The 24093-nt window shown below is 41.9% G+C and overlaps 1 protein-coding gene across 1 annotated transcript in view; it reads right to left on the bottom strand.

Annotated features, from left to right (window-relative positions):
* Positions 1-200: 200 nt before the first annotated feature.
* Positions 201-24093, bottom strand: part of saraf (store-operated calcium entry-associated regulatory factor) — a 35733-nt gene continuing 11840 nt past the window's right edge. Inside the window, exons 2-7 of the mRNA XM_067584538.1 lie at positions 6333-6511; positions 5791-5989; positions 5382-5669; positions 3646-3799; positions 3436-3533; positions 201-837 (exon numbers count right to left, since the gene is read on the bottom strand). Coding sequence (XP_067440639.1) covers positions 812-837; positions 3436-3533; positions 3646-3799; positions 5382-5669; positions 5791-5989; positions 6333-6511 — 944 coding nt within the window. The 3' untranslated portion in view covers positions 201-811. The remainder of the gene's footprint in view (positions 838-3435; positions 3534-3645; positions 3800-5381; positions 5670-5790; positions 5990-6332; positions 6512-24093) is intronic.

Below are 24093 nucleotides of genomic sequence, written 5' to 3'. Positions count from 1 at the left end.
TTCTCAAGGTAGACTTTTGGAGTTATGTCTTATGTTTTTAATTTTGGGAGCGAGAGAAAACAAACAATAGCAAAGATAATCTGAACGCATGCCAGGGTTGAGATCCACAGTTTAAAAAGTTTGATTTTTTTATTAGTTAGTTCCCAAAATATCACACGTCCTTAAAACAATAGATCAACTTTCAACAAAACAAGGCTACACAGATTTAAACTGAGTTTATTATACAACAGCAAAGGTATGACAGCTGGGAGGTAAAGTCAACTAAAGCAGTGATGAGACTTACATGGATGAATGCATAAAAAACATAATTTTCTTTCTATGTGCCCATAGTGATTTAACTCATAAAAATTATTCGAGTCATGATTCTTACCTCTGTTCAGCTGCAGTTCAACTGATGGAGCACAGACTCAGAGAGAGAAGCAATTATTATTATTTTTTCTCATATCTATAATTTATTTCATGTGAATGCAAAAGATGGGAGTCTTCATAGATATCTGTCCATGTGTGAGGCAGAATGTCATCTCACCTACAAAATGCAATGAAGGCCATTGTCAATTAAAACCATTTAAACAGTACATAAGTCACGTCATATTCTTCTAAACACAATACTGAAGCCTCAAACCACACAAATATCCGCTCCAGAGGTACGTATAACTGAGTAGCAATGTTACCATTTTATTAGCCAACATGGTCATTTCATGGTGCTGTTTGATGTGCTACCAGCGGAGATTAGTTTATGTGCTATAAGAGCACCAATGTTAACTCTGTCAATATAAATTTATTGATGAGAATCCGTCCACTTTCACAGCTTCTATCTTCTCTTGGTTCCTCCAAAACCTAACAAAAAACAAACAAAGATGTCAGGCAGCCAACTGTACTTACAGCATATCTGTGGATGCTAATGCACAGTTGAGACATTCATTTTACCAACTACTGTAACATGAGTGAGACACTGTGTGAAAGGCCAACATGTAACTATTTAAGTGATGCCTGCTGTTTAATTTGTGGTTGATGTAGTTTTGCTTCCAATTCAGACACTCCACTTCACACTGTCAGGTCCTTTATCATTGTGCGAAGTGGTTTCACTAAATTAATTAAAGCTGTAAGCAGCGTTGGTCTGGACCTCGCACTCTGGCCCGTCGGGATCAGATCATTTTGCTTTTTAAAAATGAGGGATATTTCTTACAAGTGTGGTGTGCTTTTATTTTGAAAGTTTGATTGACATGTGTACTGTCCGGTGTGTAAAGAAAATAAGTAACTGCAGCTGGACACAGAAAAATACTCATATAGCTGAATGGACAGTGTGAGCGAACCCACACCTTTTTAAACATTTACTGCTTCCACATAGTTTTAGATACAGACTTCATTTGAACTTTAAATGAGTCATGAGACTTTGACCTACAAATCTTGAATTTACATGTTTTTTCTATCTTTTACTGTTTTTGAGATATTAAAGTGTGAGTTTTAAAGTCTTTTCTTGTTCCTCCTATTATTTTATAATGAGTGTGTATTGCAGAATGTTTCACAGCACTGAGGGAGTGACATCACCAGGAGCAGTTGGAGAGGAGAATTTTAGAGTACTCTTCTTGTGAAATCTCCCATGACTTTGGCCAAATTCTACATTAAAAATCATATTTTAGTAGGAAATTTCGTGGCGAATCCATTAATACAGGTTTGAAAGTGGTCAGACTTATAGTTTGGACGTCAGAAGCCTCTGTTTCAAAGTTCATGCCTCCCCATTGTTTTATATTGTAAGGGTGATGTGGCACTGCAACTTTGAGGGCTTATAAAATCCAAATCGTTCGAGTTATTACAAAGTTTTTAACAACTTTTTTCAGCATAGTGTCATAAGTCATCTATTAAAGTTTGAAGACGATACCATTAACGCCCTTGGAGGAGATAGCGTTTGTTCAGAGGCCAAAATTGAGTTGTCTTATTTTGAGGCTAATAGCGGACTTCCTGTTGGATTTAGGTAGTGGTGAGATGCATGTCTTGTCTCGATGAGACGAATAATCCAGTTTTGGTTTGGTCTACGACATTCCTACGGGCCTTGGCGGCCATTTTAGTTACATAGGTGGCGCTAGAGAGCACATTTTGGCACTTCGGGGTTTAATTTTTACATTTTATCAATTTTTTCGCCACACCTGATGTGCGTGCCAAATTTGGTGAGTTTTTGAGCATGTTTAGGGGGTCAAATTTAGGTCTGAAGTGGCAGAATAATAAGAAAGAAAGAAACACACCAAATACAATAATTAAACCTGATGAAAATCCTGAGCCACAGCAGCTGCTGAGAAAAAAGTCATTGCCAAGTGTTGGCTGAGCTCAAGCTTGCGCGCCATGTAAAGCATTAGCTTACAAAGCGGCAGAGATGAGAAAGATTGAAAGATGCCTTTTCTACCGTTATGTGCTAGTTGAACGGTGAATTTTTTCACCAGACCTGATGTGGGTGCCAAATTTTGTGAGTTTTTGAGCATGTTTAGGGGGTCAAATTTAGGTGTGGAGTCCTGTAATGAGAAAGAAAGAAAGAAAGAAAGAAACAAGAAAAACAATAGGGTCCTCGCCCTTAGGCGTCTAAACAGGGGGCATTGTTAGGATTTTATCAATACTACTAGTTGAATCAATACTCTTACCATTTTTTAATATTGTGCAAGAAAAGTAATACATTTAGAACACAATTAGAATTTAGCTATATACAGCAGAACAAAATTTCCATCTTGTTCCGGTAGAGGGAGGAGGGGCTGGTTTGGGAGTGGGGACTACCATCTCAGCCAGTAAGCCTACAAGAATTGGACTAATTTTAAGATGCGTGGCTAATTAAGCTAAACAGTACAGTTGTTTTAGACTGTTTATAACAATTCAGGGAGACTGCAGGCAAAGCAGTTGAAAACATCACTTTTCTACAAATGTTTGCTTGTTGAACAGGTGTTGTAATAAATTACTCTTTTTGGCTTTTTACTCACAAAGGTTATTTTTACATTTAAAGTGAGGAGTATAGCTGGTGACAACTCAAGTGAAATGTTATATTTCACTTATTGCAGTTTCATTCTCTCTGCTCTGCTCCGTTGCTATTTTTGTGGAGCAGAGGGGAGACAGACAGAGAGAGAGGCAAGACTATACAGCAGCATGACCATAAACTACACTGCTCTGCTAATCTTACTTCTGGGTTTCAAGTACCGATAAAAGAATTGACCTTAAGTTTAAGTGTTCTTTACTCAATTTTTCTATGGTCTCACAGTATATATTGTCAACACCAAACCATAATAAATTACCATAAATCATTTCAGGTTTCCTTTAGACAACCAATCTTAAGACCGAAAGTCAACTGTCAACACTTGACATCTATATTTAATTAGTCCAACTGTTTGATTTCTGTTGATGTTAGAGCAGAGGGGTATTTCTGTATGTGGCCCTTTCAGCTACATTCACTCCCTCTACCTGAAGCAGTGCGTGTCCCAGAGGAAGAGGATGAGTCTCTAGGAGGAGGAGGTCTGCTGTCAGTGTAACTGGAGTGGTTGTAGTTATAGGGCTGGCTTCTGAAAAACAAAAACACAGCACAAACCATGAAATGGAAGAGGAATAATGTAAGGACGAGTCCTGTTTCCTTTCTCTTTACTCAGCTCTTTTCTTATTCATCTCTCCACTGACCTCTGACGACCAAAAAGATATCCCAGCACCCCTCCTGTCCCCATGCCGGTCCAGAAACCATTTCCTGTGCCTGGTGCAGCTCGGCCTCCTGGGTACTGTTGTCCGTGAGTGTAGTCACTGTGGAAGCCGTAACTTGGGTTGGCACCAGGATAGCCTTAACAGAAAACAAAAACAGATTCAACATTTCAGAACTGCAACATGGTAGGATGGAATTATATTCATACCACACCTAAACAACACTTGTTTTGTGTTTCTACAAGAGAGGAAAAATCATGAGGTGATGTATTGCTTTGGGCACAATGTGAAGGTCGTATTTTCCAGGGAGAACTAGCAGTAATTATAAACCCCCGAAAAAACAAGACCAGCTAGTGTTGCTCTATCCACGTGGGGCCATATTTTAACTGTGCAAGTGCAACGACAAGCACAGCGTGGTAAGTCTTGAGTTCACGGACTGTGTGGCCGTCTCCAGGCACAACTGTTATTGTGGATCATGTATGTGCAGCAGCAAAAATTGCAAAAGGGCTGAGTGAAGGCGAATATAGATGGGAGGGTTTGGTCATTAATAAATACACTCCATCAGTCACATCACTGCTCTCATGCCAATCACAGTGAAGCATGACAACATAGGCTCAACAAACGGAACGTGCTTCTTCAGGAAATGTCTGAGTGTAGATTTGTGGTGATGAGTGTTCATGTTGTGGCGCTCTGAATCATCCAAAGACAGATAGTGTAGGTGTTTTCATCAGTTAGTCACTATAATAGCAATAGATTTTTTTTCTTTAAATGAAATATTTGGTAAGGCTGTGTATATGATGACATTGGACCAATGCTTTTTCATTTTATTTTATTTTATCTTATTTAATTTTATTTGTCATAATTCTAATGTATCTCACATTGTAAATAGTGTATATAGTTTAGTATAGTTTAGTAATTAATGATAGAAAACAGCATTTGCACCTCAATGCATTTCAAGACCAAAACTTGAAATGCTACTTTTGCTAAAAAGAAGCTGGAAAAGAGGCTATGATGAGCCCTGGTAACCCAACGTCTCCATCATAAAAAGGTAGAATATTGAGTTATAACCTTCCAGTCTGATGTGTGTTTAGGTGTGTGTGTTTATTCTGTAGCAGCCTGGCATCATCAGATGATTTAATGAAAGTAAACAGATAACGGTGGTGCATAAAGGCACTGTGCTCTGGTACAGCACTTCTCTAATCGGAGGCTGCATATTTAACAATATAACTGTCCTGCTGCCTTTAGATGCTGCAGGGGATTACTGAAATGAAGAAGCTTTTCACTGTGGGCAACAGCTGTGGGCAACAGCCACTGTATGAATCAACCACATTCATTTACAGATCAATGCAGACTGATTTACTGACTTCCCTGCTTTAACCACATTAAACTTTATTTTCTGTGCTGATTTTGTTTGGAGAATATTTGACTGAAATAACTTATTTATATTTCAAGCATGAATCTGTTATTGCGGCATGTTTGCAGCAATAAGTAAGCATTTAGTTGTTGATAAAATCACCAATGTGTCAGCAGACTCTGGGGCATCTGTTTTCAGTGCAACATCTAGGATGAAATTTCAACCAAAATGTGCTGCTTCATTTGAAGGAACCTCCCACAAATTTGCGCTCTGTGCTGGTCACCAAAAGACACAGACGGGCACAGTGAGTTTCATGGTCAGGAAAATAGGTCGTTGTGCTTCCATTGTGTCATCTTGCATTAGCTACCAGTGAAGTCAGGTTTGAATCCTGGGGGCGGTGGTCCTGCTGAGCCATGGTGATTATCCCCGGGGTAACCAGCCTGTCCACTGTCCTGCCCCCACTGGGTTGTGTTCCTGCTGAGGAACAGCTTGTAGATGCTGTATGCCAAGAGCAGAAGCACAGCAACCACCAGCAGACCTCCTGAGTCCTCACTGCCTGAAGGGTGCGAGCTCTGATGTGTCTGCTGGTTGTGCTGGTGATGATCCTTGTTGCCAAAGAAACCGCTGAAGAATTTGGAGGCAAGGCCCCTAACACCTGAGAAATGGAAACAGTGAATAAGAAAAGAGGAAGAGTTTCCAAATATCTAGTGACTGTGTACATACTAAAGATGATGTCTCAAGTCTCATATCTCTTCTACCTCTAATCTACCATCTACCTCCAAACTCTTTGAATCCACTCCGGGAACCCCAGCTCCCATGCATCCTCCTCCGGCCTTCTTCAGTCAGTTCCAGCGTGTACTCCAGCCCACAGGAGCCCTTCAGTATGTAGGCATCAGCAGGGTGGCTGTAGCCTTCACAGCTCACCTCAATGTGGCCAAATCGATATGCATTGTCCATATCTGTCTTACACTCCCACTGTGAGGGGGAGGGAGGAAAATTACAACCAGCAGCAACATCATTCAAAATATTTAATAATAAAATAATTATTATTACCCGATTTTGACTCTTATTACAAGTACTACTCAGTTTGCAGTCAATCACACCATAGGAATTACCAAAGCAATAAAAGTCTATTGCAAATTCTTGTTATTTATTCATCGACATTTACCAATATATGATACCAATATATTGGTGACTAGGGGAATGAACCCCGGGTTTCTATGGTGATGAACTTTACCTCCTTCCAAGCTTCTTGTATTTTACTCCTTCCCCCTAATCTCTCTCTGTCCTAGCTGCCTGCCAGCGCCTCCCTCCTCACCTGCACATCCACTCCATCCCAGCCTTTGTTCTGACACTGGACCACCTCTGGGACAAAGGCCTGGCAGCCAGCTGAGCCTCCAACACACTGGAGCTGAGGCACGGGGCTGGAACGCCTTGCTGTGGTGTAGCGATCCTTGTACAGAGTCAACACCTGAACGTCCTGGAGCAGCACACTACCTGCAGTAGGAAGAGGAGAAAAGGGCAGGTATAAAGTCACTTAATAAACATTTTTTTTGGTTCAGAAAATTGACATTTGTGTATTTTATATTCATTAGTAATTTTCAATATTGCATATCATACATTTTATCTGTTGCAATGTTGAACACATATATAAATACATACTATACATACAGCAGTCTTAGCCTTCCTATGGGAAGCTTAGAATGTTATGATTAAGGTGAACAGAACATTTTCCTTTAATGTGAATATACAAAGGTATATTCAAATATATGTTTAGTGAGTCACATTAAATAACTGAATGATGGATTTTTACATGTTGATTTTTTTAGTTTTTGTCCTCTGACTCTAGTGCTACTTTTCAGGTTAAGATTGAAAAATATTGGGTGATATTCATAATTATTAATTAGGCTACTCAATAATTGAAAGTGAAATTACATTATATTTCAATGCGACAGAGGGTAATAATAAACTGTATAGAGCCTATAACTGACAGCTATATGAAGTCCTCCACAGGTCCCTTGTGGAAGAAAATTGTATAATATGTGCACAGTCAAAACACAGAATCAGTACAGATTAACAGGAGGTTGGATCTGTTAAGACAATAATAATAATATTAGTACCCCTTACTGTGGTCATGAGACACATGTCAAAATAGTTTAACCAATGTGTTTACTTGCTGTGAAAATACTGACATAGGTGGGTAAAAATTTGAGCGAAGCCAGCAGGAAATGACAGGAATTACTTAAATCTAAAGCAGGTGTGTCATTGCTGGGGTTGACCAAGATGGCGCGGTTCCAGACAGAAGTATTGCTCCGTAGAAAAACAGATATTTGAATAGAAAAAAGCCAATGTAACCTGCATCTTAATATGATCAATATTCATGATGGACAACAACTTTATAACAGCAGCAACAGTATTAGCTAAATTTTCTGTTCCTGTCGTGGAAGAGCTTCCAATCATAAGTGGATGGCTTTAAGTACAGGTGTGAATGCACTGAGGACACATTGAGATCCGATCACTCAGACTACATTTGGAGGTGGTCTGAACTGCATATGGTCACACTCTTTTTGCAGTGTGAACGCAATGTGTCCTGGGCCACATTAAATGACTGCCTACTCAACTGATGTCCTCTATTTTCCAGCAGACTAGGCACAGGAAGAGAATTGCTGCCTCCCGGTCCGTGTACCCTCCATCCAAAGCTGTGGTCAACTTGTTTGATAACAGGATAATCAAATGCATTTTTTGTTTCTGTTTATCGTGTGAATAAAAAAAACAAAAAAACAAAATCCACTTCCCATTTTTTTACCATTCCCCTAACCCATTTTCATTTTCAAATCAGCAATTGGAATAGAAATTAAACCAAAATCAGAAAATAACTAGTTTTTCACTTGTCTAAGAAATTTATTTCAAAAGCTAAACATTTAATTCTGTTTTCCCTGGATAGTTTCCCCTGTCCCGTTCAGTTGATAACTACAGTTTTTAGTTTTGCTGCGCTGCTCGACATAAATCGAGCTAAGGATGAAAAGTATACATTTGTGATTTGCTATTGGGTGTAGTTTTGTATTGTGTGTCTTGCGTGTTCTTTTTGTATAACTTTGTATGTTGTTTTTACTCTGTAATGTTTGTTATTGTGTTGTTTCTTTGCTCTGACCTGCCAAAGGACTACAGATGAGAATTAGCTTTAAGATATAATCTGGTACAGTTCATCAAATGGTGACATTTATGTTTGAGATATCTACTGTCCCTTTTAAATAAATAAAAAATAAAAATTAAGTGGGACAGACCATTGGGAATAGCTTTAAAAACAGTAGCAAATTCTCAATATGTGACAGGGAAGTTATAAATCATCGGAAATTCATTGTAAGTATACAAAAGTCCATTAAAATCAAACAAATCAGATACAGTTGAAGTTAGAAGTTTACATACACTTTAGCCAAATACACTGAAACCTTTTCACAATTCCTGACATTAATTCCTAGTAAACCTTCCCTGTCTTAGGTCAGTTAGGATCACTTTATTTTACTTTCATCACATTCCCGGTGGGTCAGAAGTTTACATACACTTAGCATTGCCTTTAAATTGTTGAACTTCTGTCAAACGTTTCAGGCAGCCTTCCACAAGCTTCTCACAATAAGTTGCTGGAATTTTGACCCATTCCTCCTGACAGAAGTGATCTAACTGAATCAGGTTTGTAGGTCTCATTGTTTGCATACGCCTTTTCAGCTCTGTCCACAAATTTTCTATTGGATTGAGGTCAGGGCTTTGTGATGGCCACTCCAATACCTTGACTTTGTTGTCCTAAAGCCATTTTGCCACAACTTTCATGGTATGTTTGGAAAACCCATTTGCGACCAAGCTTTAAATTCCTGGTTGATGTCTTGAGATGTTGCTTCAATATACCCAAATGTCCTTCCTCATGATGCCACCTATTTTGTGAAGTCCAGCTGCACCAGTCCCTCCTGCAGCAGAGCACCCCCACAACATGATGCTGCCACACCCGTGCTTCACGGTAGGGATGGTGTTCTTCAACTTGCAAGCCTCCCTCTTTTTCTTTCAAACATAACGATGGTCATTATGAGGACAGTTCTCCAAATAGTAAGATCTTTTTCCCTATGTGCAGTTGCAAACCGTAGTCTGGCTTTTATATGGCGGTTTTGGAGCAGTGGCTTCTTCCTTGCTGAGCAGCCTTTCAGGTTATGTTGATATAGGACTTGTTTTAATGTGAATATGGATACTTTTGTACCTGTTTCCTCCAGCATCTTCGCAAGGTTCTTTGCTGTGGTTCTGGGATTGATTTGAACTTTTCGCGCCAAAGTATGTTCATCTGTAGGAGACAGAATGTGTCTCTTTCCTGAGCGCTATGATGGCTGTGTGGTCTCATGTTTATACTTTTTACTATTGTTTGTACAGATGAACATGGTACTTTTAGGTGTTTGGAAATTGCTCCCAAGGATGAACCAGACTTGTGGAGGTCCACGTTGTTTTTTTCTGAGATCTTGGCTGATTTCTTTTGATTTTGCCATAACGTCAAGCAAAGAGGCACTGAGTTTGAAGGTAGGCCTTAAAATAAATCCACAGGTACACCTCCGATTGACTCACATGATGTCAATTAGCCAGAAGCTTCTAAAGCCATGACATCACTTTCTGGAATTTTCCAAGCTGTTTAAAGGCACAGTAAACTCATGTAAACGTCCGACCCACTGGAATTGTGATAGTGAATTATAAGTGAAATAACAGATATCAAGTTATGCTACTCGAGCATCCCTAGAACTAAAAGTAATTAGGGGGCGCTAAAAAACCAAAATGCAATGCCCAAGCCCGAGGCTGATAATAATTGAAGCACTTCTTAGTTTGAACATATATGCAAAGTTTCTTTAGTTTTCACACATCCTAAAGGCCTCAAACGTGTTCATAAAATGAAAACTGATGCACGAAATCCAAAATGACTGATTTCCTCTTGGATAATTTTTTTTTAAGTATTACGTCTACAATGATGATACCTACCGAACCTACCGAATTCCATGCACATCAAAGAAACTTTGTAACAACATGGCCTTGCATTTGGGGGCACTATGGAGCCTGCTGGCCACGCCTGAGCCCAATCACTTCAGAACTTTTTAATTTTCGCCAGTTCTGAAGTGTGTGCCAATTTTCGTTTTCAAGCATTCTAAGCCCCTCAAAAATGCAATGGCGTACTAGAATAATAATAATAATTAAAGCTGCAAGCAGCGATGATCGGGCCCTCGCGTCCTTGCGTATGTCGGGGCTCGGCGCTGGTGAAGGGCTTCTGTCACGGGCATATAGATGTCCCCAGACCTGGGGTCCGTTTCACAAAGCAGGTTTAGTGAAAACTCAGAGTCTGTTAACCCTGAAATGAGGGAAACTCTGAGTTTTCCGTTTCAAAAAGGGAGGTAACTCAAACCAGAGAAAGAGGGATAACTCTAGCCTGTTTCAGAGAGAGGGGTAACTTAAGCTCTCAGTCAGTTACGGTAGCAACAGACTCTATGAATCTAACCTGGTCGGGACCAGGTTTTTCTCAATGAACCTCGACTTTCTCTCAGTCTCCGCCCTCTTTCAGAACCACACACTCCATTTGATTTCCTCATTCATTCAGGCAGCAGGCGAGTTTTGGTGTAGCCTAGTTCTGCCGTCTGTCATTTCAAAAAATCATTAAAAAAAAAAATAAATAAAATAAAAAAAATCAGAGTCAGTATATTAGAAGTCCATTAGGCACAGTAAGTGGCGACTTTTTTTCACTAACATGGCATGTCCTTTTGATAACGATCCCGTGGATGAAGGTGCAGCATTACTGCGCAGAGAATTAAATATTCGTCGAGAGATGGTTATCAGACCACGCATAGATGTTCTAGCATTTCCAGCCATTATCTTTTTGAGCGGTACCGTTTCACGTCACAGTCCATCATCTACATACAAAACCTAATCCGTCCTTACATTTGCAACATTACCAATCGTAGTCATGCTCTCACATCCCAGCAGATATTGTGTGTTGCGCTGCGTTTCTTTGCAAATGGTTTGCAAAAGTTTTTTGTACAATGTCGGAGCCAGCCACTGGCCTTCCTAAATTCTGGCTTATGGCCAGCTCCTCTGTCCGTTAGAGGTGGCGGTGCTGGACCACCACCCGTTTTACGGACATCTGCCTTCTTTCTGTTGGCTGAGTAGAAGTCTGTGTTAGTTTAAATAGGATTAATTATTTAACAGAACATGATGTAGATGAGAAGACATTTATGTGTGTGAAACCAGCATTATGTTGGGGATAAAACAACTGCTCAGTCAAACAGCCACTTAATATTTACTTTACAATGTAAAACATGATCAAAATGAGGTTCCCCCATGAGATTATGCCGAGGTCTCACCTGTTTGAACAATGTTTTTATATTTCATCCTAAACTGCTGCCAAGTGCGCTTGGACCTAAATGAAATAAATTAATAGGCCACCATTCAAGCAGTTTTCCTCTGTAATATTATTGTGATCACAAAGGACTACATTTAAACTTACGCAATGACCGAGCAGCAGCCGTCTCCCTCTCTTTTGTAGCTGCAGCGGTGTTGCACTTCTTTCTGAAAACATGCTCAAACTCGTCGTATGAGCGAATTAAGATGTCTAGTTCTAGGGGGGCGAAAAACGCAGCCATCCTCTTCCCCGTTGCCATGGTGACTCGTTGAATCGGGGCTCCATTGATGCTGGCTTTTTATAGTTGTGGTGCACGCGCTTAACTCCAGGTGAAACTACTCCGAGTTGATTAAACTGACTCAAATCAGCTGTTCTGGAACCGGAAACTCAGAGTTTTCTATCTCAGAGTAGATCAACTCAGAGTTCAGGATTAGACTCAGAGTTTGTTGAACCTGCTTTGTGAAACGGACCCCTGAGCTGTTTTCAGACAGTGCAAGGGGAAATTAACGTCACATCCTCAATCACCTACTCTGCCTGCTGCAGGGGCTGCTGCATTGAAATGTCGTAGGGGGCGCTATGGAGCCAGTTTTCATCACTGACTGAATATTGGTATTTAGACGTGTTCAGGCTGGGAGTCTTATCAAACATGTAAAGTTTGGTGTAGACTCCAGCATTTACACTAAACTTATAGCAATTTCGCCTGTCATGGCGAAACATCAAAACTCAACGCCACGCCACGGCCACACGCTTCAATGCTAAGTAAATGTTTTGATAACTTTTGATCACACACTAGTGTAGATGACACACACTGATTTTGAAGTCGTTACCATGAATTCTGTAGGAGGAGTTCGTTAAAATACAAGGTATGCGAAATGGTCAAAAAAACGCGAAAAATGACCACTTTTATCAAGATGGCCGACTTCCTGTAGGACTTACGATATGGCTCCAAGAGGCTTTTTTGTGCGTCTTGACATGATACATTAGCCTCCCGAATTTCATTTTCCTAGGTTCATCTGGAAGGCGGGGCTACAATTTTGAAATTTTCAAGGGGGCGCTGTTGAGCCATATTGTCACGTCTATGCAAATGACCTATCCAGGATTTTAGCTGGTGTCGCTCCAGACATGTGTGCCAAGTTTCGTGACTGTAGACCCATCCCTTATCCCTAAAATACAGCATCGTATTTCATGGCGAAGGATGTGTCGCCATGGCAACGGCGTTTGGTCATGGGTCATGACCTACCCAATGTAGCATCACCAAGGTCTTACATCTTAGCTGAGTCAATTTCAGATGCATCGGCCAAATTTCCTAGGAGTAATACAACAAAGAACGACGCATGATACTTCCTGTTGCCAGTAGGTGGCGCTATGACTCTCACTAAATATGGGCCTGACAATGTGTTCAGACCGGGACTCTTAACAAGCATATGAAATTTGGAAAAGATCAGACCATGTGGAGTCAAGTTATAAGGCTTTGAAATTTCATGGCGAGACATCGAAATTCGCCGCGTCGTCATGGCAACACCTTTCCACGAAAAGTCACCAACTTCATAATATACCATCTCCAAGGTCTTTAGGCTATTCTGAGTAAATTTGAGGTGGATCCCATCACCGTGCCACCCACAGAGCGTCAAAGTGTAAAACATGTAACTTCCTGTTGCCAGTAGGTGGCGCTATGACTCATATCCAATATTGACACATGGATGTGTTCAGGACGGGACTCTTTCCAAGCACAAAAGGTTTGGGTCTCTTAGGATCCTGCATGCCGGAGTTATGGCTGTTTGAATTTTCACGGCGAAGGATCGAAATTCGCCGCCCGACCACACCCCCTCAACAATGTCGAAAACTCACCGTTTTGATAACTTTTCATCTCCCAGGTCTGTAGATGATACTGACCGAATTTCAAGTTGCTGAGGTCAAATCCCTAGGAGGAGTTCGTTAAAGTACGCGGGCTAAAAACGGCAAAATTGGCCTGAAAATCGCAACTTTGAACCAAAATGGCCGACTTCCTGTTGGATTTAGGGTATGGCTCCAAGAGACTTTTTGGTGCGTCTGGTCATGATATATAAGCACACCAAATTTCATTGTTCTACGACCATCTGTATCGTGGGGCTCGCTTTTCTTAATTTTCTAGGTGGCGCTGTCGAGCCATTTTTCCCCGCATTTTTTGCGAGACGCATAAAATCTGCGATTTTCACCAGAACTGACGCGCACGCCAATTTCGGTGAGTTTTGGTACACGTTTGTAGAAGTTATTTGAGGTCAAAGAGTCGCAATAATAATAATAATAATAAGAATAATAATAATTAAAGCTGCAAGCAGCGATGATCGGGCCCTCGCGTCCTTGCGTATGTCGGGGCTCGGCGCTGGTGAAGGGCTTCTGTCACGGGCATATAGATGTCCCCAGACCTGGGGTCCGTTTTACAAAGCAGGTTTAGTGAAAACTCAGAGTCTGTTAACCCTGAAATGAGGAAAACTCTGAGTTTTCCGTTTCAAAAAGGGAGGTAACTCAAACCAGAGAAAGAGGGATAACTCTAGCCTGTTTCAGAGAGAGGGGTAACTTAAGCTCTCGGTCAGTTACCGTAGCAACAGACTCTATGAATCTAACCTGGTCGGGACCAGGTTTTTCTCAATGAACCTCGACTTTCTCTCAGTCTCCGCCCTCTTTCAGAGCCACACACTCCATTTGATTTCCTCATTCATTCAGGCAGCAGGCGAGTTTTGGCGTAGCCTAGTTCTGCCGTCTGTCATTTAAAGAAATCATTAAAAAAAATAAATAAATTAAAAAAAAAATCAGAGTCAGTATATTAGAAGTCCATTAGGCACAGTAAGTGGCGACTTTTTTTCACTAACATGGCATGTCCTTTTGATAACGATCCCGTGGATGAAGGTGCAGCATTACTGCGCAGAGAATTAAATATTCGTCGAGAGATGGTTATCAGACCACGCATAGATGTTCTAGCATTTCCAGCCATTATCTTTTTGAGCGGTACCGTTTCACGTCACAGTCCATCATCTACATACACAACCTAAGCCGTCTTTACATTTGCAACATTACCAATCGTAGTCATGCTCTCACATCCCAGCAGATATTGTGTGTTGCGCTGCGTTTCTTTGCAAATGGTTTGCAAAAGTTTTTTGTACAATGTCGGAGCCAGCCACTGGCCTTCCTAAAGTCTGGCTTAGGGCCAGCTCCTCTGCCTCCGTTAGAGGTGGCGGTGCTGGACCACCACCCGTTTTACGGGCATCTGCCTTCTTTCTGTTGGCTGAGTAGAAGTCTGTGTTAGTTTAAATAGGATTAATTATTTAACAGAACATGATGTAGATGAGAAGACATTTATGTGTGTGAAACCAGCATTATGTTGGGGATAAAACAACTGCACAGTCAAACAGCCACTTAATATTTACTTTACAATGTAAAACATGATCAAAATGAGGTTCCCCCATGAGATTATGCCGAGGTCTCACCTGTTTGAACAATGTTTTTAAATTTCATCCTAAACTGCTGCCAAGTGCGCTTGGACCTAAATGAAATAAATTAATAGGCCACCATTCAAGCAGTTTTCCTCTGTAATATTATTGTGATTACAAAGGACTACATTTAAACTTACGCAATGACCGAGCAGCAGCCGTCTCCCTCTCTTTTGCAGCTGCAGCGGTGTTGCACTTCTTTCTGAAAACATGCTCAAACTCGTCGTATGAGCGAATTAAGATGTCTAGTTCTAGGGGGGCGAAAAACGCAGCCATCCTCTTCCCCGTTGCCATGGTGACTCGTTGAATCGGGGCTCCATTGATGCTGGCTTTTTATAGTTGTGGTGCACGCGCTTAACTCCAGGTGAAACTACTCCGAGTTGATTAAACTGACTCAAATCAGCTGTTCTGGAACCGGAAACTCAGAGTTTTCTATCTCAGAGTAGATCAACTCAGAGTTCAGGATTAGACTCAGAGTTTGTTGAACCTGCTTTGTGAAACGGACCCCTGAGCTGTTTTCAGACAGTGCAAGGGGAAATTAACGTCACATCCTCAATCACCTACTCTGCCTGCTGCAGGGGCTGCTGCATTGAAATGTGGTAGGGGGCGCTATGGAGCCAGTTTTCATCACTGACTGAATATTGGTATTTAGACGTGTTCAGGCTGGGAGTCTTATCAAACATGTAAAGTTTGGTGTAGACTCCAGCATTTACACTAAACTTATAGCAATTTCGCCTGTCATGGCGAAACATCAAAACTCAACGCCACGCCACGGCCACACGCTTCAATGCTAAGTAAATGTTTTGATAACTTTTGATCACACACTAGTGTAGATGACACACACTGATTTTGAAGTCGTTACCATGAATTCTGTAGGAGGAGTTCGTTAAAATACAAGGTATGCGAAATGGTCAAAAAAACGCGAAAAATGACCACTTTTATCAAGATGGCCGACTTCCTGTAGGACTTACGATATGGCTCCAAGAGGCTTTTTTGTGCGTCTTGACATGATACATTAGCCTCCCGAATTTCATTTTCCTAGGTTCATCTGGAAGGCGGGGCTACAATTTTGAAATTTTCAAGGGGGCGCTGTTGAGCCATATTGTCACGTCTATGCAAATGACCTATCCAGGATTTTAGCTGGTGTCGCTCCAGACATGTGTGCCAAGTTTCGTGACTGTAGACCCATCCCTTATCCCTAAAATACACCATCGTATTTCATGGCGAAGGATGTGTCGCCATGGCAACGGCGTTTGGTCATAGGTCATGACCTACCCAATGTAGCATCACCAAGGTCTTACATCTTAGCTGAGTCAATTTCAGATGCATCGGCCAAATTTCCTAGGAGTAATACAACAAAGAACGACGCATGATACTTCCTGTTGCCAGTAGGTGGCGCTATGACTCTCACTAAATATGGGCCTGAAAATGTGTTCAGACCGGGACTCTTAACAAGCATATGAAATTTGGAAAAGATCAGACCATGTGGAGTCAAGTTATAAGGCTTTGAAATTTCATGGCGTCACATCGAAATTCTCCGCGTCGCCATGGCAACACCTTTCCACGAAAAGTCACCAACTTCATAATATACCATCTCCAAGGTCTTTAGGCTATTCTGAGTAAATTTGAGGTGGATCCCATCACCGTGCCACCCACAGAGCGTCAAAGTGTAAAACATGTAACTTCCTGTTGCCAGTAGGTGGCGCTATGACTCACATCCAATATTGACACATGGATGTGTTCAGGACGGGACTCTTTCCAAGCACAAAAGGTTTGGGTCTCTTAGGATCGTGCATGCCGGAGTTATGGCTGTTTGAATTTTCACGGCGAAGGATCGAAATTCGCCGCCCGACCACACCCCCTCAACAATGTCGAAAACTCACCGTTTTGATAACTTTTCATCTCCCAGGTCTGTAGATGATACTGACCGAATTTCAAGTTGCTGAGGTCAAATCCCTAGGAGGAGTTCGTTAAAGTACGCGGGCTAAAAACGGCAAAATTGGCCTGAAAATCGCAACTTTGAACCAAAATGGCCGACTTCCTGTTGGATTTAGGGTATGGCTCCAAGAGACTTTTTGGTGCGTCTGGTCATGATATATAAGCACACCAAATTTCATTGTTCTACGACCATCTGTATCGTGGGGCTCGCTTTTCTTAATTTTCTAGGTGGCGCTGTCGAGCCATTTTTCCCCGCATTTTTTGCGAGACGCATAAAATCTGCGATTTTCACCAGAACTGACGCGCACGCCAATTTCGGTGAGTTTTGGTACACGTTTGTAGAAGTTATTTGAGGTCAAAGAGTCGCAATAATAATAATAATAATAAGAATTAAAGCTGCAAGCAGCGATGATCGGGCCCTCGCGTCCTTGCGTATGTCGGGGCTCGGCGCTGGTGAAGGGCTTCTGTCACGGGCATATAGATGTCCCCAGACCTGGGGTCCGTTTCACAAAGCAGGTTTAGTGAAAACTCAGAGTCTGTTAACCCTGAAATGAGGGAAACTCTGAGTTTTCCGTTTCAAAAAGGGAGGTAACTCAAACCAGAGAAAGAGGGATAACTCTAGCCTGTTTCAGAGAGAGGGGTAACTTAAGCTCTCAGTCAGTTACGGTAGCAACAGACTCTATGAATCTAACCTGGTCGGGACCAGGTTTTTCTCAATGAACCTCGACTTTCTCTCAGTCTCCGCCCTCTTTCAGAACCACACACTCCATTTGATTTCCTCATTCATTCAGGCAGCAGGCGAGTTTTGGTGTAGCCTAGTTCTGCCGTCTGTCATTTCAAAAAATCATTAAAAAAAAAAAAAAATAAAATAAAAAAAATCAGAGTCAGTATATTAGAAGTCCATTAGGCACAGTAAGTGGCGACTTTTTTTCACTAACATGGCATGTCCTTTTGATAACGATCCCGTGGATGAAGGTGCAGCATTACTGCGCAGAGAATTAAATATTCGTCGAGAGATGGTTATCAGACCACGCATAGATGTTCTAGCATTTCCAGCCATTATCTTTTTGAGCGGTACCGTTTCACGTCACAGTCCATCATCTACATACAAAACCTAATCCGTCCTTACATTTGCAACATTACCAATCGTAGTCATGCTCTCACATCCCAGCAGATATTGTGTGTTGCGCTGCGTTTCTTTGCAAATGGTTTGCAAAAGTTTTTTGTACAATGTCGGAGCCAGCCACTGGCCTTCCTAAATTCTGGCTTATGGCCAGCTCCTCTGTCCGTTAGAGGTGGCGGTGCTGGACCACCACCCGTTTTACGGACATCTGCCTTCTTTCTGTTGGCTGAGTAGAAGTCTGTGTTAGTTTAAATAGGATTAATTATTTAACAGAACATGATGTAGATGAGAAGACATTTATGTGTGTGAAACCAGCATTATGTTGGGGATAAAACAACTGCTCAGTCAAACAGCCACTTAATATTTACTTTACAATGTAAAACATGATCAAAATGAGGTTCCCCCATGAGATTATGCCGAGGTCTCACCTGTTTGAACAATGTTTTTATATTTCATCCTAAACTGCTGCCAAGTGCGCTTGGACCTAAATGAAATAAATTAATAGGCCACCATTCAAGCAGTTTTCCTCTGTAATATTACTGTGATCACAAAGGACTACATTTAAACTTACGCAATGACCGAGCAGCAGCCGTCTCCCTCTCTTTTGTAGCTGCAGCGGTGTTGCACTTCTTTCTGAAAACATGCTCAAACTCGTCGTATGAGCGAATTAAGATGTCTAGTTCTAGGGGGGCGAAAAACGCAGCCATCCTCTTCCCCGTTGCCATGGTGACTCGTTGAATCGGGGCTCCATTGATGCTGGCTTTTTATAGTTGTGGTGCACGCGCTTAACTCCAGGTGAAACTACTCCGAGTTGATTAAACTGACTCAAATCAGCTGTTCTGGAACCGGAAACTCAGAGTTTTCTATCTCAGAGTAGATCAACTCAGAGTTCAGGATTAGACTCAGAGTTTGTTGAACCTGCTTTGTGAAACGGACCCCTGAGCTGTTTTCAGACAGTGCAAGGGGAAATTAACGTCACATCCTCAATCACCTACTCTGCCTGCTGCAGGGGCTGCTGCATTGAAATGTCGTAGGGGGCGCTATGGAGCCAGTTTTCATCACTGACTGAATATTGGTATTTAGACGTGTTCAGGCTGGGAGTCTTATCAAACATGTAAAGTTTGGTGTAGACTCCAGCATTTACACTAAACTTATAGCAATTTCGCCTGTCATGGCGAAACATCAAAACTCAACGCCACGCCACGGCCACACGCTTCAATGCTAAGTAAATGTTTTGATAACTTTTGATCACACACTAGTGTAGATGACACACACTGATTTTGAAGTCGTTACCATGAATTCTGTAGGAGGAGTTCGTTAAAATACAAGGTATGCGAAATGGTCAAAAAAACGCGAAAAATGACCACTTTTATCAAGATGGCCGACTTCCTGTAGGACTTACGATATGGCTCCAAGAGGCTTTTTTGTGCGTCTTGACATGATACATTAGCCTCCCGAATTTCATTTTCCTAGGTTCATCTGGAAGGCGGGGCTACAATTTTGAAATTTTCAAGGGGGCGCTGTTGAGCCATATTGTCACGTCTATGCAAATGACCTATCCAGGATTTTAGCTGGTGTCGCTCCAGACATGTGTGCCAAGTTTCGTGACTGTAGACCCATCCCTTATCCCTAAAATACAGCATCGTATTTCATGGCGAAGGATGTGTCGCCATGGCAACGGCGTTTGGTCATGGGTCATGACCTACCCAATGTAGCATCACCAAGGTCTTACATCTTAGCTGAGTCAATTTCAGATGCATCGGCCAAATTTCCTAGGAGTAATACAACAAAGAACGACGCATGATACTTCCTGTTGCCAGTAGGTGGCGCTATGACTCTCACTAAATATGGGCCTGACAATGTGTTCAGACCGGGACTCTTAACAAGCATATGAAATTTGGAAAAGATCAGACCATGTGGAGTCAAGTTATAAGGCTTTGAAATTTCATGGCGAGACATCGAAATTCGCCGCGTCGTCATGGCAACACCTTTCCACGAAAAGTCACCAACTTCATAATATACCATCTCCAAGGTCTTTAGGCTATTCTGAGTAAATTTGAGGTGGATCCCATCACCGTGCCACCCACAGAGCGTCAAAGTGTAAAACATGTAACTTCCTGTTGCCAGTAGGTGGCGCTATGACTCATATCCAATATTGACACATGGATGTGTTCAGGACGGGACTCTTTCCAAGCACAAAAGGTTTGGGTCTCTTAGGATCGTGCATGCCGGAGTTATGGCTGTTTGAATTTTCACGGCGAAGGATCGAAATTCGCCGCCCGACCACACCCCCTCAACAATGTCGAAAACTCACCGTTTTGATAACTTTTCATCTCCCAGGTCTGTAGATGATACTGACCGAATTTCAAGTTGCTGAGGTCAAATCCCTAGGAGGAGTTCGTTAAAGTACGCGGGCTAAAAACGGCAAAATTGGCCTGAAAATCGCAACTTTGAACCAAAATGGCCGACTTCCTGTTGGATTTAGGGTATGGCTCCAAGAGACTTTTTGGTGCGTCTGGTCATGATATATAAGCACACCAAATTTCATTGTTCTACGACCATCTGTATCGTGGGGCTCGCTTTTCTTAATTTTCTAGGTGGCGCTGTCGAGCCATTTTTCCCCGCATTTTTTGCGAGACGCATAAAATCTGCGATTTTCACCAGAACTGACGCGCACGCCAATTTCGGTGAGTTTTGGTACACGTTTGTAGAAGTTATTTGAGGTCAAAGAGTCGCAATAATAATAATAATAATAAGAATAATAATAATAATAATAATAATAATAATAATAATAATAATAATAATTCCTTTGGAAACAAGAGGGCTTCGCGCTGGTCAGCGCTCGGGCCCTAATTAAAGCTGCAAGCAGCGATGATCGGGCCCTCGCGTCCTTGCGTATGTCGGGGCTCGGCGCTGGTGAAGAGCTTCTGTCAGGGGCATATAGATGTCCCCAGACCTGGGCTGTTTTCAGACAGTGCAAGGGGAGATTAACGTCACATCCTCAATCACCTACTCTGCCTGCTGCAGGGGCTGCTGCATTGAAATGTCGTAGGGGGCGCTATGGAGCCAGTTTTCATCACTGACTGAATATTGCTATTTAGATGTGTTCAGGCTGGGAGTCTTATCAAACATGTAAAGTTTGGTGTAGACTCCAGCATTTACACTAAACTTATAGCAATTTCGCCTGTCATGGCGAAACATCAAAACTCAACGCCACGCCACGGCCACACGCTTCAATGATAACTAAATCTTTTGATAACTTTTGATCACACACTAGTGCAGATGACACACACTGATTTTGAAGTCGTTACGATGAATTCTGTAGGAGGAGTTCGTTAAAATACAAGGTATGCGAAATGGCCAAAAAAACGCGAAAAATGACCCCTTTTATCAAGATGGCCGACTTCCTGTAGGACTTACGATATGGCTCCAAGAGGCTTTTTTGTGCGTCTTGACATGATACATTAGCCTCCCGAATTTCATTTTCCTAGGTTCATCTGGAAGGCGGGGCTACAATTTTGAAATTTTCAAGGGGGCGCTGTTGAGCCATATTGTCACGTCTATGCAAATGACCTATCCAGGATTTTAGCTGGTGTCGCTCCAGACATGTGTGCCAAGTTTCGTGACTGTAGACCCATCCCTTATCCCTAAAATACAGCATCGTATTTCATGGCGAAGGATGTGTCGCCATGGCAACGGCGTTTGGTCATGGGTCATGACCTACCCAATGTAGCATCACCAAGGTCTTACATCTTAGCTGAGTCAATTTCAGATGCATCGGCCAAATTTCCTAGGAGTAATACAACAAAGAACGACGCATGATACTTCCTGTTGCCAGTAGGTGGCGCTATGACTCTCACTAAATATGGGCCTGAAAATGTGTTCAGACCGGGACTCTTAACAAGCATATGAAATTTGGAAAAGATCAGACCATGTGGAGTCAAGTTATAAGGCTTTGAAATTTCATGGCGAGACATCGAAATTCGCCGCGTCGTCATGGCAACACCTTTCCACGAAAAGTCACCAACTTCATAATATACCATCTCCAAGGTCTTTAGGCTATTCTGAGTAAATTTGAGGTGGATCCCATCACCGTGCCACCCACAGAGCGTCAAAGTGTAAAACATGTAACTTCCTGTTGCCAGTAGGTGGCGCTATGACTTACATCCAATATTGACACATGGATGTGTTCAGGACGGGACTCTTTCCAAGCACAAAAGGTTTGGGTCTCTTAGGATCGTGCATGCCGGAGTTATGGCTGTTTGAATTTTCACGGCGAAGGATCGAAATTCGCCGCCCGACCACACCCCCTCAACAATGTCGAAAACTCACCGTTTTGATAACTTTTCATCTCCCAGGTCTGTAGATGATACTGACCGAATTTCAAGTTGCTGAGGTCAAATCCCTAGGAGGAGTTCGTTAAAGTACGCGGGCTAAAAACGGCAAAATTGGCCTGAAAATCGCAACTTTGAACCAAAATGGCCGACTTCCTGTTGGATTTAGGGTATGGCTCCAAGAGACTTTTTGGTGCGTCTGGTCATGATATATAAGCACACCAAATTTCATTGTTCTACGACCATCTGTATCGTGGGGCTCGCTTTTCTTAATTTTCTAGGTGGCGCTGTCGAGCCATTTTTCCCCGCATTTTTTGCGAGACGCATAAAATCTGCGATTTTCACCAGAACTGACGCGCACGCCAATTTCGGTGAGTTTTGGTACACGTTTGTAGAAGTTATTTGAGGTCAAAGAGTCGCAATAATAATAATAATAATAAGAATAATAATAATAATAATAATAATAATAATAATAATAATAATTAAAGCTGCAAGCAGCGATGATCGGGCCCTCGCGTCCTTGCGTATGTCGGGGCTCGGCGCTGGTGAAGGGCTTCTGTCACGGGAATATAGATGTCCCCAGACCTGGGGTCCGTTTTACAAAGCAGGTTTAGTGAAAACTCAGAGTCTGTTAACCCTGAAATGAGGGAAACTCTGAGTTTTCCGTTTCAAAAAGGGAGGTAACTCAAACCAGAGAAAGAGGGATAACTCTAGCCTGTTTCAGAGAGAGGGGTAACTTAAGCTCTCGGTCAGTTACCGTAGCAACAGACTCTATGAATCTAACCTGGTCGGGACCAGGTTTTTCTCAATGAACCTCGACTTTCTCTCAGTCTCCGCCCTCTTTCAGAGCCACACACTCCATTTGATTTCCTCATTCATTCAGGCAGCAGGCGAGTTTTGGCGTAGCCTAGTTCTGCCGTCTGTCATTTAAAGAAATCATTAAAAAAAATAAATAAATTAAAAAAAAAATCAGAGTCAGTATATTAGAAGTCCATTAGGCACAGTAAGTGGCGACTTTTTTTCACTAACATGGCATGTCCTTTTGATAACGATCCCGTGGATGAAGGTGCAGCATTACTGCGCAGAGAATTAAATATTCGTCGAGAGATGGTTATCAGACCACGCATAGATGTTCTAGCATTTCCAGCCATTATCTTTTTGAGCGGTACCATTTCACGTCACAGTCCATCATCTACATACACAACCTAAGCCGTCTTTACATTTGCAACATTACCAATCGTAGTCATGCTCTCACATCCCAGCAGATATTGTGTGTTGCGCTGCGTTTCTTTGCAAATGGTTTGCAAAAGTTTTTTGTACAATGTCGGAGCCAGCCACTGGCCTTCCTAAAGTCTGGCTTAGGGCCAGCTCCTCTGCCTCCGTTAGAGGTGGCGGTGCTGGACCACCACCCGTTTTACGGGCATCTGCCTTCTTTCTGTTGGCTGAGTAGAAGTCTGTGTTAGTTTAAATAGGATTAATTATTTAACAGAACATGATGTAGATGAGAAGACATTTATGTGTGTGAAACCAGCATTATGTTGGGGATAAAACAACTGCACAGTCAAACAGCCACTTAATATTTACTTTACAATGTAAAACATGATCAAAATGAGGTTCCCCCATGAGATTATGCCGAGGTCTCACCTGTTTGAACAATGTTTTTAAATTTCATCCTAAACTGCTGCCAAGTGCGCTTGGACCTAAATGAAATAAATTAATAGGCCACCATTCAAGCAGTTTTCCTCTGTAATATTATTGTGATTACAAAGGACTACATTTAAACTTACGCAATGACCGAGCAGCAG

This window comes from Thunnus thynnus, chromosome 3 (genome assembly GCF_963924715.1).
Source record: "Thunnus thynnus chromosome 3, fThuThy2.1, whole genome shotgun sequence".
NCBI classification, from domain to species: domain Eukaryota; kingdom Metazoa; phylum Chordata; class Actinopteri; order Scombriformes; family Scombridae; genus Thunnus; species Thunnus thynnus.
The sequence above is the reverse complement of the archived record's forward strand: the minus strand, read 5'-3'. Positions and strand labels throughout refer to the sequence as shown.